Source organism: Xyrauchen texanus, chromosome 31 (assembly GCF_025860055.1).
Source record: "Xyrauchen texanus isolate HMW12.3.18 chromosome 31, RBS_HiC_50CHRs, whole genome shotgun sequence".
In the NCBI taxonomy this organism is placed as follows: Eukaryota; Metazoa; Chordata; class Actinopteri; order Cypriniformes; family Catostomidae; genus Xyrauchen; species Xyrauchen texanus.
Window position 1 is genome coordinate 14795785 of NC_068306.1, and position 19774 is coordinate 14815558.

Sequence of the window (19774 nt, forward strand, 5' to 3'; positions counted from 1 at the left end):
TTTTGTGTGTGAACTTAAACATTTATGTTTGCATATGTTGCATGAGAGAGAGACTGAGAGACTAGTTCACTAAACAGTTGTGTTATGTTTTTTTGCATGGTATTTCAGTGCAAAAACTTTGAATTTTTCACTAAGCACTTGCAATCTAGTTTAAACAGGCAATAAATGGGCTAGAGGTGCACCACTACCGGTGAAGAGTCATTGTCATTCTTCTCAGCACAAATACGCCTCCTTCCTATGTCAAAAAGGCCCTTTGTAGAATGCGCCATATTCACAGACATGAGTGTTATTTGCCTGACAAAATTAACATTGCAATAACGTGGAGTTCTGGGGTGTCATTTGCGTTAACCACTAAAATTGTAGCTGTGTTTACACCATTAACTGGTGTGCATATGTTTTTAGCAAATCAGATGCTAGAACAGCGTAGACAGCACATGCAAATAAGCGGCGCTATCAGCAGGTGCAATTCTTAGTGAATGAAGGTATGAAGATATCAGATGAGTATCAGATGTGTCATTTACTGTCGCCCCCTCCTCTTATTTTGCTCACTCACCATTAACACTTCTCCCCATTAGAGTTGGCCATGTCGTTTCAGCCCCTACAGCCTTGAATTCCTTCAGCGTTTTTCAAGGACGGTGACCATTTGTGACATCATAAATCAAACATAGTGGAAGTACAGGGGCTTTTGTCCACAGCTATAGCTTTTTGAAGGATCCAATTAATCATCATACTAAATTAAAGAAGAGCTGTTTTCAGAAGTGTTAATCATCTTCATGACAACATTAATATGCTTTGATGGAAACTGTGTTTGTTAGGTTTGCTGTATTTTGTGTATCAAGGCTTAGCAGTTCTTTAATAATATGTTGATCAGTATAATGACATGGGCTGTGTGTGTGTGTGTGTGTGTGTGTGTGTGTGTGTGTGTGTGTGTGTGTGTGTATGTGTGAGCGTGTATTTATCACTTTGTGGGTCCAAATGTCCCCATAAGGATAGTAAAACCTGAAATTTTTGACCTTGTGGGGACATTTTGTTGGTCCCCATGAGGAAAACAGCTTATAAATCATACTAAATTATGTTTTTTGAAAATGTAAAAATGCAGAAAGTTTTCTGTGAGGGTTAGGCAGCATTGTTTATCAGTTGGGTTGCTAGAAGACATCTCTGGTTACAGTCGAACACCTGCTTAGCTAACTGGTGTATTGCAGTTTTGTTTCATTACTCCTCATCTTCCGAGCAACTGGTTTTGGAGTGCCTTTATGGTCGAGTTCAATGGAACACAGCATTACAATAGAAGTTTATGGGTCAAGCTTGTACACTTGCATTTCGTTACACACACTTTTTTGTTTGTTTTTATATTTTTATTTTTGTTATCTGTATTTAACTTGGATTGTGAATTATTTTCAGTGGTATTAAGTTTTATTTAAAGAAGTAGTCCAAGTTCAATTCAACTCAAATTACCAAATTTGTAGCATAATGTTGATTACCATAAAATTACCTGGGTTACATTAATGCAATTTCAATGGAAATGAATGGGACTAAGCCATAAACGTTAAAATCCTTTTTGTTTCAAAAGTATAGCCACAAGACATAAACAATATGCCTTTTAACATGATTTAAGTGTGATAAAATCTTTTTTTTTTCAATTTATTTTCAATTGTACAGCTTTGTTGCCATGACGATGGTACACTGTTAACCCTAAAACCCCAAAACAGCCATAAAAAAATTATGATTCAAACAATTTTACAGCTCAAATAGTACACAAGTTTTAACAGAAGAATGAATGAAAGGGCTTTTCTAAAGTTATAAGCTGTACCTTTCTGCCTTTGAACACTCCAAAAATTGGCCCAATTCACATCCATTGTAAATGCCTCACTACAACATCGATTTTTGTTTCTTCTTTTTTTAAGAAAAGAAGGGACGAGTCAAAAAAAAAGAAAAATTCTTGTAATCAATTGCTGTCCATTTTGCTTAACTTGGAATGTTCCCATAATGTTCCAATAAGACAGGAAACATTACAACAACAGAAGACACAACAACTAAAATGAACACAACAAAATGTGATTAACAGAAATAAAACAAAAACAATAAAAAAATAAAGGACAATGAACAAGATTTAGAATCAGATGTATGAAGACCCTACACAGGATCGCACTAAATAATAGATACTTTGATATAGAGGAACAGAACACTTTAGTCTTTCAGTTTGTTTTTTTAAAGAACTTAAAATTAAAAAAATATATAATAATTAAAACAGGGACTACATTTTTCTATTTATATGTGTGAATATGATATTTATGCGACAAAAGTACTATGTGAACAAGGTCAGAAATTACAAGATTCAAATTGCTCATGATAAAATCGGAGGAACAAAATGGGATAAAAATAAATCAATGCACATCCACCAATAATTTATAAGAACAATCACATAAAAATCTAAATGGTTTTAGAAGTGATTCTAATAATAAAGGAAGAAAAGAAGCCTCAAGGATCCATTTCAAACTGAAGTCTTTTCTGCAAACAAATCACATACAGGAGGAATATGCCTTTAACTGTGTCTTGGTTTGGTGGGGTTGCAGTGGTCTGTCTGTTTCCTGTGTTCTCTTGCTACATGACTAGTCTAGCAAGTCTCCCAGTCTAACACACTAACTTCAACATATAGGCCTGGTGTGAAGTTAGAAGTGACGTACTCCTTTCAGTATAAATAAGGTCTTTATCAGGACCACCTGCCCCCAATCCCCAACCCCCTGCCCTGCTCTAGTTTGCCTGTCAGCTCTACAGCATGTGAACAAGGCTATGGTGGATCTCACTATGATGGCTCGTCTCACATGATTCTTTCTGGACTAAAGTTCTCTGAAATCTCATTATGTAAGATGGTTTAAATGGTGATCGATGGCTTTATCTGTAATAGTGGTATGACACCATATGAGCACCTTTTCGAAACAAGTCTTGCATAACATTTCTGCAGGCAATATCTGATGGTATTAAGTTCAACCCCATTGAAAAGACCAGCATATGTTTTGGACATTGGTGTGCTGGTGTCCCCACCAGGCTTCTTAACTAACTTTACCAGTAATGACTTCCTTGGTTAACCATCATCACCATACAGACCATGCTGATTGACCAGCATTATTTTATTTAGTTTTTGTTGGTGAAGAGCATAGCTATGCTGGTCCAGCATAAACAAGCCTGGACCTGCAAGGAAATTCATATGGAGTTGTGGCAGGGCGGAGGGCGGGGCCGGGTCGTGATCCTACACACCCGGTCCCGTATTAGGCTAATTAAGCCTCCGAGAGGGATACTGGTCGACTGCAGAGGATCGTGCGGGAGAGAGAGATAGTTTACGGACACGTCCGTCGTGTGTGTTTGTCCTTTGTTTAAGTTTTATATTAAACTATTATTTATATTGACAAGCCGGTTCTCGCCTCTCCCTTTCCATTGATCCCTTTACAGGAGTATAACCTCACATACTGTAAATCATATTAAGGGCTTCAGAGTAGTAATGTCCAGTTCGTGAACGAATCGTTCTTTTGAACCGGTTATTTTAGTGAACAAGTTGCACCAGTTCACCAAAATGAATTGAACCGTTTGAAACAGTTCAAGTCTCGTGTCAACACTGATCCACAAGTTACTCAATCTTAACCTGTCTGTTCCCGACACTCCGATTTGAAATGAGCTGATAACCAGAAGTAAAATTATCCTACAACTTGGGTTATCTTTTTTGCAATGAACCGCTCCAACTAGTTCACAAATCAGACTGAATGCTCCAGTCATAACAGTTCTCGAGCCAACAGTACACTGAACTGAGAATCGCCTCTTTTGGAGGTGTTCGGCATACTGAGAACCAATGAGCTGCGGACATTTAGCTTGCTTGTGATGTGATTTAGGGGAGAAATGTATGTTTCTGGTGTGTTTTTCTGAACAGCAGAAAGTATAACAAATAAAACATACTGGAAATGTTTATGACTTGATCGTATTATGTATTAAGATGATCCAGTCTACAGTTCTCGAGGCAACAGCACACTGATCCCAAGACAGCAGCTCTCGAGTCAACAGTACATTGATTCACTTGCAGCAGTTTTCGAGTCAACAGTACACTGATCCTTGGACAGCAGCTCTCAAGTCAACAGTTCATAGAGTCATTCACAGTGGTTTGCAGCAGTTTTCGAGGCAACGCACACTGATCCCAGGACAGCAGCTCTCGAGTCAACAGTTCATAGAGTCATTAACAGTGGTTTGCAGCAATTTTCGAGGCAACAACACACTGATCCCGGGACAGCAGCTCTCTAGTCAACAGTACATTGATCCGGTGACATGTGAAATGTACATTGAGTTGATCACAGCAGGTCGCAAGTCACGAGTACACTGAAGTAAGAACTGCCTTTTTCAGACATAATACTGAGTACTACTGATCAGTGAGCTGCTGATGAGCCTGCAGAAACCGAGGACTTGAATGAGGGGGCGAAACGTTTCAATCGAGAGATGTAAATTAATTTTACGGTCCCCCTTTATATTAAACGTCCTTAGCTGCTATGTACTTAAGCATGTGATAAAATGTACTTAATATGTATAAATGTGTTGTTTCATTGTAATTACATTTAAAGTACCCTCAATTAATTACATTTGTAATTACTTTGTTAACCTTTCCACTAACTCTAAGCCAACCCTTATCCTAAAACCTAACTCAAACCTCTAACCCTAAACTTTTTAACCTACCTGTACTTTAACATCAGTAGCAGCAGATGTGAATCTTGTGAGAATTACACAGTAAATACATAATATTGTATGTAATATTGTATCTGAAGTTGTTATGAGCGGGATCATGGTTTCTGTAAAAACCTGGGTTGATTAAGACAAGTTTAATCACTTTATTTGCTTTAGACAAGTTGAACATCCACGTTTGTATATTACTGTCAATATTGGGTGCTTTAGGTGGAAAACTTTTATGTAGGATGTATTGTAAGATCACTGAATGAAGCACAGACAATAAACATCCTTATTATTATAACTTAAATCAAATGTAATAATCAGCAACATGCGCTTATATATTGCTTTACTGAATGTGTTTGAGCTTGTATTCTATGACTCCAGGGTATTCGCATTATGTACAGTGACGTCATTACGCGATGATGTAAAAGTACTGGTGAATTGTTTTTTTGAACCGGTTCATTGAAATGAACAATCCGAAAGAACCGGTTTGGAAAGAACTTGGACTTCCCATCACTACTTCAGAGTTGTTGTATTAGAGTCATTGCATTATGCACATTGTTATAAACACATGATTGTGAGTTACAGACCAAAGCTGAAGGCCTTCTAATTAAAAACAATTTCTATCATTTCCATTCAATCATTAACAGTCCGTTTTTATTTTACTCTTCTCATTACCACCTAACCAAGCCTTATGCACAGTGTCTGTCCTTCTGTATCATTAATTACTCAAAACTCAAATGTGATAGATATAATTTAAGTATGTTATTAAATAGCAACGGTGTGTTTTTTGGCACAGAGTGAAATGTACAAGATTTGCCTACTATTGATTAATAAACACTTCTGATAGATCACTGTTCAACTCATTTAGCCATCATCTTCACAGGATTTCAAGTATATTGCTGTGGTTCTCGTTCAAAATATGCATGCACTTGGATAAGTTCCACCAGATAAATGTTTACTTGAGAGAGAGAGAGAAAGAAAGAAACAAAACCCTTTATTCCGCTACCCTGCTAAATGTTTTATATTCTGCCATCCCAGCATAGAACATTTGCACTGGTGGTGCTAGATATGAAGAAATGAGGCTGGGGACACATTCAGCATCCACTGCTTGTACTTACATTGAGAGAAAGGAGGAGAGGGCCCGTGAGAGAGTTGCATAGGGAGAGAATAAGACTTGTTGTAATCAAATCAAATAATATAACCTCATTCTCACATCACAAAATCAATGTAGGTTGAGCTTGGGTTTGTTCTGATGTAATGGACAGAAAAGTCAGGCCCATAGCTAGTCCCGCAGAGCTGATATGTGGACATGTGGACATGTATCTAAACAATGTGTGTTGTTTGTTTGTATATATTTTGCAGCTGAACTCGCCCATGAACTCTGTCAGTAGTTCAGAAGACATCAAGCCGCCACTGGGCATTAACGGTGTGATGAAGGTGCCAGCTCAGCCCTCATGCACCCCCCTCTCCCTTACCAAACACATCTGTGCCATCTGCGGTGACCGCTCCTCAGGTACCAGTACACTTTGATACACTATTCTGATAATATAGCTGGATCAACATTAAGCTTTTTTTTTTTCTTTAAGAACCAAAATCCATCTGAAAAACTGTTTTTCTTAGTGAAACTTATCCATCTATCCATGTTCAAAGAATGGGACCCTGGGCTTGTAACCAGAAGGTTGTAGGTTCAAACCCTGCAATGCAAGGGACAATCCAAGAACATGACCACCATCGTGTAGGTTTACTACTACAGTATTTTCCACATTTAAGTGCAACACCAAATTAATCGAAAGTATGTAATAAGGGGCCTGGGTAGCTCAGCGAGTAAAGACGCTGACAACCAGCCCTGGAGTTGCAAGTTCAAATCCAGGGTGTGCTGAGTGACTCCAGTCAGGTCTCCTATGCAACCAAATTGGCCCTGTTGCTTGGGAGGGTAGAGTCACATGGTGTAACCTCCTTGTTGTCACTATAATGTGGTTCTCGCTCTCGGTGGGGCACTTGGTGAGTTGTGCATGGATGCCGCGGAGAATAGCATGAAGCCTCCACACACGCTATGTCTCTGCGATAACGCGCTCAACAAGACACGTGATAAGATGCGTGGATTGATGGTCTCAGACGCTCAGACGCAAATGGCAGTTTTATAAATATATTCATGGGTAGAAACTATGTAACTAGAAAACGACCAAATTAATTTCAAGCATTCAAACATAAGTCTTTAGATCAAAAAGTTTTTTAGATCACGAAAAACATAATTCATTCAATTACTGTATGTCCTGTATTTTGAATGGTTGATTGACTGATGTTGATTACCACAATATTTTTGACTCATCCTTTCTGGCCATAGCAACAAAGTTTCAAAGTTTGATATAACTTTACACAGAAAAGTTTAGTTAGCAATTTTATCACACTAAAATCATGTTAACATGCATAGTGTTTAAATATAATGGCTTTACTATTGAAACAGTAAGTATTTTAACGTTTACGGAGTGGCCCAATTCAGTTCCATTGTAAATACATCCAGAATATTCCTTTATTTTTGTTTTTGCCCATACTCTCCCCAGGTAAACACTATGGTGTATACAGCTGTGAGGGATGCAAGGGTTTCTTTAAGAGGACTGTGCGTAAGGACCTGACCTACACCTGCCGAGACAACAAGGACTGTATTATAGACAAACGCCAGCGCAACCGCTGCCAGTACTGCCGCTATCAGAAGTGTTTGGCCATGGGCATGAAGAGAGAAGGTACAGCACATAAAGTTGAGGACAGTTTTCATTCTTCCTCTGAGACTGTTCGCCGCACTGTTCATCAACATATTATAGGCAATATGCATATAAATATTGTGAACTAGCTGTGTTAAAGGGATAGTTCACCCCAACATGAAAGTTCTGTCATCATTTACTCATGAAAGTAAATGGGTATGGAACAACATAATGGTTAGTAAAAAATGTTTTACAATTCAATACTCCGTACTAAAAGATAATACACTTGTTACATATGCTGTAGTTACAAGAGAAAGGGACATGTCTTAGTTGGATGAACGGATAGCTGTATTTACTTAATGACCTGGGTGAGATGCTTTCTGCACTCCATGTCCTCAGCATCTCACCTCTGTGTGACTCCCACAGAAACATTCATATTACTGCAGCCATTAGATAGTCAGAGACTGTGAGCCAGTTCTTAACTAGAGCTCGCATAGACATTCTGTCTGCTGATCAGCTCACAGTGAGACATCAGTCAACATGTTCAGTCTGTTCATGAATGATAGCTGTGCTCAAGATTCCAGGTAGTGTACGTGGAATTTATTGAGAGGCAAAAGAACAGGAAACTCATGGATGAACAGTATTATGTGGGTAGCTGACATTAAATAATTTTGGGAAGTTTACGGTATGACATGCTGTTCATTCTAACAAAAATAAATAGAGAGATAACAGAAGGAAAATTTTACTTTTATTCACCAAAGTGGCATTCAGCTGATCACAATGTATAGTCAGGACATTAATAGTCCAGATACTCAGGTGACATTTCACCCCACGATTCCTGTAGCACTTGCCACAAATGAGGCTGTCTTGTCGGGCACTTCTCACGCACCTTACTGTCTAGCTGATTCCACAAAAGCTCAATGGGGTTAAGATTCATAACACTCTTTTCCAATTATCTGTTGTCCAACAGTTTGCCAATTTCTTTGCCCATTCTAACCTTTTCTTTTTGTTTTTCTGTTTCAAAAGTGCCTTTTCCTTTGCAATTTTTCCCATAAGGCCTGCACCCCTGAGTCTCTTTACTGTTGTACATGAAACTGGTGTTGAGTGGGTAGAATTCAATGAAGCTGTCAGCTGAGGACATGTGAGGCATCTGTTTCTCAATCTAGAGATTATGATGACCTTATCCTCTTGTTTAGTTGTACATCTGGGCCTTCCTCATCTCTCTCTGTCCTGTTAGAGCCAGTTGTCCTTTGTCTTTGAAGACTGTAGTGTACACCTTTGTATGAAATCTTCAGTTTTTTGGCGGTTTCAAGCATTGTATAGCCTTCATTCCTCTAAACAATGATTGACTGATGAGTTTCTAGAGAAAGCTTTCTTTTTTTGACGTTTTTTTTTTACCTAATATTGACCTTAAGACATGCCAGTCTATTGCATACTGTGGCCTGTCTAGGTTGATCAAAAATGACCTATCAAATAGTGATGGTAATGATTTTTACATCAGTAATGTCCTGACTATACTTTGTGATCAGTTGAATGCCACTTTGGTGAATTAAAGTAACAATTTCCTTCTGAAACAGTAAAATCTGTACATTGTTCCAAACTTTTGGCTGCCAGTGTATATTTGCACATATTTTTGTTTTTATTGTCAGCAAAAAAATTATAAAATGCTGTTTGTGAGTGCAATGTCTGTAAAAAAAATTAATACTTATTAATTACTATTAATTACTTATCCAGTAATGATGAATGACTGATGGAGTGTGCACATCAGAATCTTAAACATTTCCATCAGTTTAAACATTTATAATTATGTTAAAAAAATGACAAAATTGAATTTGGTTCAGTAACTCTGCAAGTAATCCTGCAGTCAGACAAGCTGAGTCATATCAATTATACATTGTGGTTATAGATTGCAATGCAATCTCATTAGAGTCCCCATCTAACTGTGCAGATCTCTCTTCGTCCTATGACACAAGAGAGGGAAAAATACACTCCTAGCATACGGAGAGAACACTGCAATCCAAACGCACCAAACGTGACATCTTTTTGCTCTCTTTCTCATTGTCTATGACCTCAATGCGACCTTCCACCTTCCCTTATTTATATCATCACAGTCTGGATAGCTTCTCTCAAGGATATGATCATTACTTGCTTTTGCCTGCTTTGTATCCCATAAGCTCTCGCTGTTCCCCGAGGCATGGGAGAGTCAGGCCTCACTCGCCTAAAAAGAGCCAAGCGAATCTGCAGAAAAACAGGATTAAATGAATTTATGCTCCCCTCCTCTCCTGGGGAAATAAAGCTAACATGATTTCAGCCCCTCTCACCTCTCTCTGACTCCTGGAGAAGTATTTTACCCTTGGGCTGACCTCCAAACTCAGACAGCACTTTCCGTAAGACAGCATCCCACACCCTGTGTTTAAACCCCCCCACCAGCAACACAACCAGTGATTCACAGTTGAGGAAATAGCAGGGGTTTGAGGAAGATTGAAGTGTGGTTAATACTGCCTTGGCCACAGTCAGTCTACTCGACAATCTAACCATTTCCTGTTTCTCCGAGCCTATGAGATGTCTGATATGTTAAAGCCTGTTTGATAACCCCAGAGACAAGAAACTTTACAAAAAACACATTCTGTCATGCAACAAATTTGGAAATGCAATCAACTATGACATCTTAATTTAAAAAAGTTATTTGGCACAAGTTCAAATCAATTTAACCTATTTATTTCTTTATACACATTAGGCCTAATTCATGAAACATGAACAGAATTAATTTCTGTATATCAAACATAAACCACTTTTTGCATAATGTTTCACATCATTGCGCGTGATTCAGTGGTGTATGTCTTCTTGTTCTGCCTATGAAATGACTTTTACCAAGCCCTGTTATTTTTCAACTCATCCCATTTCAGAGGAATTCACAATGCATTACTTTTATTTGTTTTATTCGTTATACGTTAACCTTAGTGGTTTAAAAGCGGTTTGATATCCTTTATCATTTGGAAATCTGCCACATAATTATTATTGTTTCATGTTGATTATACGATTCAAGTTAAATAGTTCAGAAGAGGACCATTGCGATTTGAAAGTGTAAATATGCTGATCTCTTGGCTTGCTAACAGCTGTAGTGACCGTGACTAGTATTGTTACATACAGCCGTCCAGGAGGAGCGCCAGCGAGCTAAGGAACGCAATGAGAATGAGGTGGAATCGACCAGCAGTGCGAATGAGGACATGCCAGTGGAGAAGATCCTGGATGCAGAGCTCGCCGTGGAGCCCAAGACAGAGACGTACATCGAGACCAACCTGGCCATGCCCTCAAATTCAGTAAGTGACATCACTTCCTCTTTGTGCACTGGAAACTGTGGTCAGTAATTCAAATTCTGTTTCCACCACAAAACCTCTGTCCACTACAGTATGGATAAGAACATGCTTTTTGTGTTTAGACCCCATGAGATACATTTAAAAAGCAACTTAGTATGTTGGAGCCTTGGTGCAGCATTGGTTAGAACACATGCTCCATAAACATTGAGTCTTGGTGCTCATGCAGGAAATGTAGATTCAAATCCACCCTGCAGTGCATCCCAAACTGTTCCCCCTTCCTCTCCTCAAAACATTTTCTCCTCACTATATTACTGTCAATAATGAGTGGCATAAAGCCTTGCCAAATGTTTTTTGTAAGAATCACTTTGAACATTCAATATCAACCTCATCTTTAATACCTTTAGCCAATAGACCAATTGTGCCCTTTATGCTGCCTTGTTTTGGCTTTTTTCCATATATAAAGAATACAGATTTTAACAGTGTATGTCTCGCTTGTCAGACTCAGTGTTCTTAGATTACTTGTGTATGTAGCAGCGCTTGAAAAGGTTCATTATTGTTTACTTGACAGTTATTTTTCTTTTCTTGTCTTTGTTGTGAAGATATTCTTCACCTGTCTGCCCCCTCCAAATTACAGTTCAGTAAAATAGACATCTTGATTGTCACTATAGCTTTGTTTCTGTTTGACTTCTTTACCTTTTTATCTAACCTAACAGACGAAGCTCGCTTTTAAAGGAATATTCAGAGTTCAGTAGAGGTTAAGCTCAATTGACAGCATTTCTGCAAAAAGATCCATTTAAACAACTTAACAGCTCAAATAATACATGAGTTTTAAGAGAAAAATCTAAGTTCTTTTATAAAATTACAAGATTCACATTTTTGCCTTTAAATCCTGAAAATTTGCTACCATTCACTTTCATTTTGTGGTAATCAACATTATGCAACAAATGATTGAGCTTAACTTGTATTTAACCTGGAATAGTCCTTTAAGCAATGTATTCTGGCATCCTGCCACTTCTATTGAAGCTTAAGTAGAGAGAGGACAGAAAAAAGATGTGGAGAAGTGTAAGAGACAGGTTTAGGGAAAAGACGCAAACAAGACTCAAAGTTGCATTGCCCAGATACTGTAAGCACCATGGCTGCATGTGTCAGAGCTCATCCGGCAGCCGCTAGGCCACAGCTCCAACTTCTTAATTGTATTTTTAATGTGTTTTTTGTTTGTAATTCACTATGAAGAGCTTTACCTGTGTGCTTTGACTTTCCTCAAGTCACCATGACAAATCAGCACCACAAAAGTGATCATTTGCTTCACGTTCCAGAACTGTTTGAATAATGAAATACTCAGACATTCTTGGGAGCCTGCAGCTTGCCATCAGGCTTTGAGGAGAGTTTACACTCTCTCTCTCTCTCTCTCTCTCTCTCGCTCTCTCTAAAAAAAAAACATTTGTAGCAGTTGTAGTGAAGAAATGAAATTGGGGGAGACAGTGGATGTACGAGAAGAGTAGTAGAACAAGAGAAAGAGAGAGGGAGAGAGGCAGGACTGTTGAGTGCGTCTTTTGGGGTTTCTCTGTACTGAAGCAAAAATGTTCTGGAAGTGAAGGGAGCTGTTATGTGAGTAAATGGGGTTATTTCAGGAAGATGAAGATGTGTGGGAACAGATGAGCGACATTTGGGGAAAGGCAGTTAGATGAGGGAGAACATAAGGCTTGTCTTAAGGGAGTTGCTGTCAGGCCGTAAACTAGAAAGCACTCAGTCTCTGATACGCTATCTCTGTCGAGTTCATCGCACTATGTCTCCAGTAGGGTGCTTGTTTCATGTGACCCAGGTTGTACGCAGATTTGTTTGTCCTAAATCCTCAAATAAACCCTTGTTGAATATAAAATGCATACACTTTATGGCCAAAAGTATGTGGATACCCCCTAATGAATGTGTTTGGCTATTTCAGTGTAAAATCGATCATAGAGCCGTACAATCTTCTCTTTTGGTAAAGGGAGGTCCATAAGAAATGTTTTACAAAGTCTGTTGTGGAAGAATTTGACTGGCCTGCACAAAGTCCAGAACTGAACTCCATTGAACACATCTGGGATGAATTGGAATCGCAAATACAAGCCAGGACTCATCTCGCAACATTAGTGTCTGGCCTCACTGATGCTGGTGTGTCTTAATGGGACCAAATCCCCACAGCCATGTTCCAACATCAAGTGGAATAACTTCCCAGAAGAGTGGAAGCTGTTATTGCAGCAAAGGGAGGACTAACACCCTATTAAGGGAAATGTTCTGGGTTCGATACAAGTTAAGCTCAAACGATAGCATTTGTGGTCATAATGTTGATTTCCACAACAAAAACAAATTTGACTGGTCCCTCCTTTATATAAAAAAAGGAAAAATCATGGTAACAGTAAAGCAATTGCAATGGAAGTGAACGGGGTCAGTCCATAAAGGTTAAAATAAACAAGGGGCAAGCAGAAATAATTTTTTGTAGTAATAAACATTGTGCCACAAATGCTGTCAATTGTTCTTAACTTATATTGATCCAAAGTCTTTTTTAGCAAGTTCACTTGGCGGCCATTTTTGGAATGCTCCCAGGCAGCTATTTTTCTATGTTAACAATTGCAGATCCTGTCTACTTGAATATGGAAACACTGAAATCTCCAAAACAATTTGACAATATTACACATTTCAAATCAGCAGTAAAATCTGACTATCATAAACTGTGCTCATTTACCTCAGATTAAGCTAAAAAACAAGTTGTAGGCTAGAGAGAAAAGATGTGTTTTTAACTTAGATTTAAAAATATGTAGTGTTGTCGCAGTTCTGGTCGTTAAGGTGTTCCAAAGTTTAGATGCGGCTATGGCAAATGTTTGATCACCCCTAGATTTTAGCTTCGACTTAGGAACAGTTAATAAACTCTGGTTGGCTGATCTAAAGGCTCTTCCTGGACGGTGTTCACACAAAAGGTCAGTGAGATAGGTAGAGGCTCGGCCATTTAAGGATTGAAATACTAGCAAGAGCACTTTAAAATCAATTCGAGATCAGACAGGAAGCCAATGTAAAGACTCTATCACAAGAGTAATGTGCTCACATTTACAGACACCTGTTAAAAGACTCACTGCTGCATTTTGAACAATCTGTAATCTAGATATGGAAGAATAGTTTATTCCCAAATATAGGGAATTACAATAGTCCAGTCTAGATTTGATAAAACCTGTATCGCTGTTTCAAAGTGTTTGATTGACAGAAAGGACTTCACTTTAGCAAGTACTCTTACTTGGTAAATATCCTGTAAAAATGGAATGGAAACCACATTGAAATTACTAAAAATACCAATACAGTTTGAACACACAGCATGATCATAGGATGTTGGACTAATATTTTGTCTAATTGTCCTTATCTTATTAACAAATAATTGACAGAAGCTTTCACACATATCTGTTGACTCAGAAGGATAATTACAGTTAGGTGGATTAGCAGCAGCATTTATAGTGTTGAAAAGAGTTCTAGTTCTGTGACAATTTTGTAAGACCAGATAAGTACATAGACTTAGCCAATCTGACTGCTCTCTGATACTGAGATAGGGAGTCCTTTAGCATTTCATACGAGATCTGGAGCTTGTCTTTCTTCCATCTTCTTTCAGCCCTTCTACAAGCCTGTCTTAGTGCATGAGTTGTATAATTTAACCAAGGCATAGACTTAGATTTATGGAGTTTAGGCCTTTAGAAGCTGTAATCACCCAACTCAATGTCCAACACAGAGAAACCATGAGCCAACACGAGACCGAGTGTATGACTCTGTGTATGAATTGGGTCTTTCAACAGTTGGACTAAATCAAAGGAGTCAATAAGCCTAATGAAATCTTTCGCCAGAGTGTTGGATGGGCAACATACATGCACATTAAAATCCCCAAGAATTAAAAACCTATCAAACTTTGGCAAAATGCCACTTGGAAATTCAGTGGGAAGGTCTTTGTGAGGTTTGGGAGGTCAATATACCAGCGCAATCACAAAGGGATTGACAGAGCCCAGAACCAGGAGTTGTAACTCAAAACTGTTATACGCATCCGTGGTTAAAAGCCGACAAGAGAAGTTGTCTTTGAAAATAGAAGCCAGCCCTCCACCCCATTTCGCAGCTCATGGGGAATTATAAAATTTGCAATTAGCAGGTAGTAGTTCTGAAATAGGGCTCAAATCCCCAGTAGTAAGCCACGTTTCAGTGACAAATAGGAAGTCTAAGGCACATGAAGTGAAGAAGTCATTGAGAATAAAAGTTTTATTTACCATTGATCTCGCATTGATCAAAGTCATCCTTACCCGCACCGGGACATCAGTCGACTGTGAGGTCCGGCACAGTGGGTGGAGAAGGCACGCACACACACCGCCACGGCGGAGACGAGGCGAGCAGTGTTGGGGTCGCTGATCAAAGGTAGGCAGAACAATGGGTATATTCCAAGAGTGTGCAGGATCTGAGGAACACCAGGTGACGAAACGTTTATAATCCATATCACGAGTAGGAAAAACCAAACAAGGATGGACTTTGTCCATCCTTGCTCGTGGTGTTTGATAACACCAGGAGCTTAAGCTTACTGGCAGCACCTCCCCGTCTTCCCAGTCTTTTGCGGCGTCTTTTCCCAGGTAGAGAGCACGTAGGATGGCGCAGACATGCAGGTAGAGATGCCAGGAAGGGAGGAGGGGTGTACTGTTGGCCTCTCTGAACTTGTTTAGGCGTCTCATCTGCAAAAATCCGGAGATCCAACAATGTTTGACGGTCATATATTATAAGCGGCGAGACAACTTGGACTAAAAAGATCAAAAGACACATTAAAGTAGACAAACTAAGAGACACACCAGGGAGCAGACGGCAAGCCACACACACCGGCGCCATCTTTCACAAGTCCTGATTCATCAAGTAAGCCAAGTCAAATGAAATGCTCACCAAGCACATATGAATGTGCTGTTCAGATGTGAACAAATACTTTTTTGGTCATGTAGTGCAGAAATAGACAACACTTGTTCTTTGTTGTTGTAAATGTCACTGCGTTACTAAATGTAATTAGTTTTAACCTTTGCTGTATAGTTGACGATGACATCTTGTCTTCACATGCCAAAACTCTCAGTTTGTGCATTGATGGCTATTTGGATAGTCTTAACATTACAGTCTTAACTCATCCCACTGGCTGTGGATGACAATGGTGATGCAGTCTAGAGTTGGATGCACAGAGACACTTAAATGGAATGTGTTCCTCAATGGTGTTCCCATGGCCGGCTGTCAGAAGCGTCGACTCCCACCACCTACCCTTCATGTCTCCCTCCTCCTTTCCCTCCCACTGTCCCCGGAGCTCCCCTTCTCTTTTGGAAGCCACTGCTCTGTGCACTAATTAATCAGAGGACCTCGGCCCGGGAGTGCAGCTCATGAATGAGCTGCCACTGCTGCTTAATGGCTGGGGTTTGGCCAAGCTGAATAAAGTGTGTTTATCTCATGGTGACCTAGAACAGGAGTTAAACAGGCGTTAGTAACGTGCCTTTAAGGGTGGAGAACACAAATCGGTCATGTTTGCTAGTTTTTCATGTAATCCTCTTGGTTATCGTAATTTTTCTTTAGATTTCTGGCACTCTCCCACTTGATTTGTGTTTTTTCACTTTGTTGGCTTCTGCATATTTTTCATTATTTTTATATCAAGTCACTCTTATCATTCTCTCATTTGTGTAATCATTGAAGGCATTGGATAATGTAACGCACTTTATTCTGTGCTGCCTTATTGTTTCAAAACTGACTAGAGATGGGTCACAATGAGTGCATTATCATGCACAGTCTTACGCTAATGAGATTACAGATTATGCTTAAAAGCAACAACGTGTGTGGTCATGTAAACACCTTTAACAGGTTCCTTGATCAGGGTAAGGTCATAAATGGTTTTATGCTAAAAACTATTGGCACACATAGTTTTTTGCTCATTTCCCCAATTTCGTGTTGCACATTTATGCCATTCTTACCGGCTTATCCAATGTGCACATGTGTTGTTCGCATGGCTGTTTACATTTTGATGTAAAAACAGTGAATAATCAGATGATTTTAAATGTCATGTAAATACGACTTTGTTACGTAAAATTATTTTTTGAATAAGCTGATACTTGGAAGTTATCAGCATATTGGTGTACTTGTAAAGTTTAGATTTTTTTGTGTGGCATTGCTTTAATTAGTGTTTAATTAGCTTTAACTGTTATAGTTTGTATGGTAAAAGTGCATTTTTAAATTCATTGCCTTTAAAGCACTGGCGCTACAGCCAGACACATTCTGACAGACATCTTTGGTCCTTGCGCCATGTCTGGCTCTGTTTTTTGAGTGTCTTGCATCATGAACATTGCATTTTGTTCCATTATGTGCTCCAACCAGTTGTTTTTGAACACTAGAACACGTCCTGTGTGAACGCCCCCTAAGAAGCACATCTGATTGGGGTCAGGTGACCCAGAAATTAACAGCCTAATAATTCAGGGCTTCCTTAAGACCAAAAGGATGACTAGTCGTTTTGATAACCCACAGAACAGTTGATTTGAAAAGTATGTTGTTTTGTCCATGGCTGCCTCTGACCCACAGGACATGTTTGTAAACCAGGGATATTTCATGTAAGCCTGCAAACGTATCACCACTGCAGAATGCAGTCTGCTTTTTTCCCTCTGTTTGTCACGCAATGATAATAGAGTTTAAACAGACTATGAAAAATGTAAATGTCTCTCGTCTCTCCTCGCAGTGATAAAAAATTCATAGCGCAATATACAAGCGTGGCATTTCTGCGAGAGCCCAGAACCAGAAACTGATGTCCATAATGCAGACCGAATGCTTTCCATTCAGCAGGAACAAAAACAGATGTTGTTTTGTGATGGTCATGAAGAGAACATTATCAAAGCATCTCCTTGAATCTGAGGAAGCCGTCATCACTTTTTTTTTTGCCCAGGGTTAGTGCTCAAGCATGCTGCAAAATCTCACAAGCAAATCATATTGCTGCCTGTATTCTGCCTTCAGCACTCAAAAGAGGAGATAAATCCTACTTGTGCCAGCAAAAAAACACTATGTCCTCCATCAAGCACTATTTTTTTCCCTGCTTGTGCACATTTTATTCTAGATAGCAGAATTGATTAAATGATGTAGGTTTAGTTCGATAAATCTAGAGTGTGAAAAGGGCACGTCTGTATCTTTCTTTCTAATAATGAATCTTTTTTTTTTCATGTCAATGTGAACACTGCATGAAATAATTTTCTTAATGAGTAATTGATTAATTATTGCCTTGTTTTCCTGTAAAAACCTCTAAACATTCTTAAAACAAGATAAATGTACTTTAGAGGCTAAATTGTGTAATATAGTAAAAAATGTTTTTTTTTAAGCGAACAAACCTTATTATTTATTTTTTATTATTATTATATATTTTTTTACACCATTGGCAAGTAATTTTTTTTGCTTTTTTATTTATTAAATACATGCTTTAAAAAGAAAAAGAAAAAAGCTAACGGAGTAAGAAAAATAAGCTTAATTCAACATATATTCTCTAAAAAGAAAATGTTTTTTGCAGTAACGTCTTAGTATTTAGCTGTTGCAGCTGTCGTCCTTTTGGTCGTTTATTTCTCAATTTTCTGTTTTTTTAGTTGGTATTGGAGGAGAAACGAGGTCAGTGTAAGCACAGTTTAGATAGCTATGCATCATTCATGATTATTGCAGTGTTAAATGAGAACTCTGGGAGATGTATTCTTTTGAGGAGCATCAGTGGAGGTTCTCTTTGCCACATTGTTTTTATACTTTTTTTTGTTGCTTTGTGAATTAATTATCTGTTTGTTTATGTTTTTGTAAAGGAACATGGCAGAAACTGTTACACCAAGGAGGATCGTCTGTGTGTCCCCGATCAGACAAATAAATATTAATTAGCTGCGTCTTTTTTCTGCATATAAACAATTGTCAGCACAGATGACTTTTGCCTGGCTAACAGCTTGTTATCTCCAGAACACAGAGCACAAACAGCATATTAGGCAGATGGTCATAATGTTTTGGCTCATTTCGCAGCCGACCCACTGGCCTGCTCGGTTCTCCCGATGGCTTTCCGCCCCATGATCAGCCCCAAAGTGCATCGGCCCACCGGGAAAATGCCGGTATGCCAGATTGCCAGTCATGCCCTGGGCACTATCAAAACATTGCTTTGCTGGAGCATCCTGTCCAAACCAACACAACAACAATGCAACAACAATGCCAGCTCAACCAGTGGTGTCAGTTAGAGACATGGCTATCTGTTTGTCGACCAATCTCAGACACGGAAATGGGGCGGCTGTGGCTCAGGTGGTAGAGCGGGTTGTCCGTTAATCGCAGGGTTGGTGGTTCAATGCCCAGCCCACATGACTCCATATGCTGAACATGCATGACACTGAACCCAAAGTTTCTCCCTATGGAAGGCTAGCGCCTTTCATGGCAGCTCTGCCGCCATTGGTGTGTGAATGTGTGTGTGAATGGGTGAATGAGACGCAGTGTAAGGTTAAGATAAAAAGGTTAAAAAGGTGCTATATACTGTAAGTGCTGGCCATTCATGGAAGTGTTTAGGAAATCTGTTTGAAAATAATAATCATTTTTACAGTTCTTTTTGGTGGAGACAATGTTTTTCTAAGTTTCTGTTTCACAGTTTATAGAAGGTGGAGCTAACTCAGTGATTTTTTGTTTCATTGACTTTTAGCTCTGTGGCATCTACTGATTTATTGACCCTTTCAAAAGCTCTTGACTTATAATTGTGGTGTCATTGTTCAAGCCGATTAATACCCTCCCAATGCACCAAGTAAAGCCAACAAGCTGCCAAAAGGAAGCCAGGATTTTCTAGGAATGCACATCCCCCCAACAGATAATTTTGCTAAATACGAAAGTGATTTGTTCCTCTCTATTTGTCTTCTCAAGAAGCATTTGTCCTTTTGCTCACTACAGTGTCCTGTTGATGTTTTAGAATGCGTTACCATTTGAAGCCTCTTGACACATTGGTTGAAAAATGGCTCTCAATTTCTATTTGTTCTTGTCCTTTCAGAAAACTCTCTCCTGCTG

The 19774-nt window shown here is 39.0% G+C and overlaps 1 protein-coding gene across 3 annotated transcripts in view; it reads left to right on the forward strand.

Annotated features, from left to right (window-relative positions):
- The window catches only part of LOC127625501 (retinoic acid receptor RXR-alpha-A-like), a 162027-nt gene that overhangs the window by 124226 nt on the left and 18027 nt on the right, over positions 1 to 19774 (forward strand). For 2 of the 3 annotated variants that reach the window (XM_052100827.1, XM_052100825.1), the window contains exons 4-6: positions 6067 to 6217; positions 7266 to 7445; positions 10539 to 10723. In XM_052100827.1, the coding sequence (XP_051956787.1) occupies positions 6067 to 6217; positions 7266 to 7445; positions 10539 to 10723 (516 nt within the window). The remainder of the gene's footprint in view (positions 1 to 6066; positions 6218 to 7265; positions 7446 to 10538; positions 10724 to 19774) is intronic. The other variant, XM_052100826.1, reaches the window with a different exon arrangement.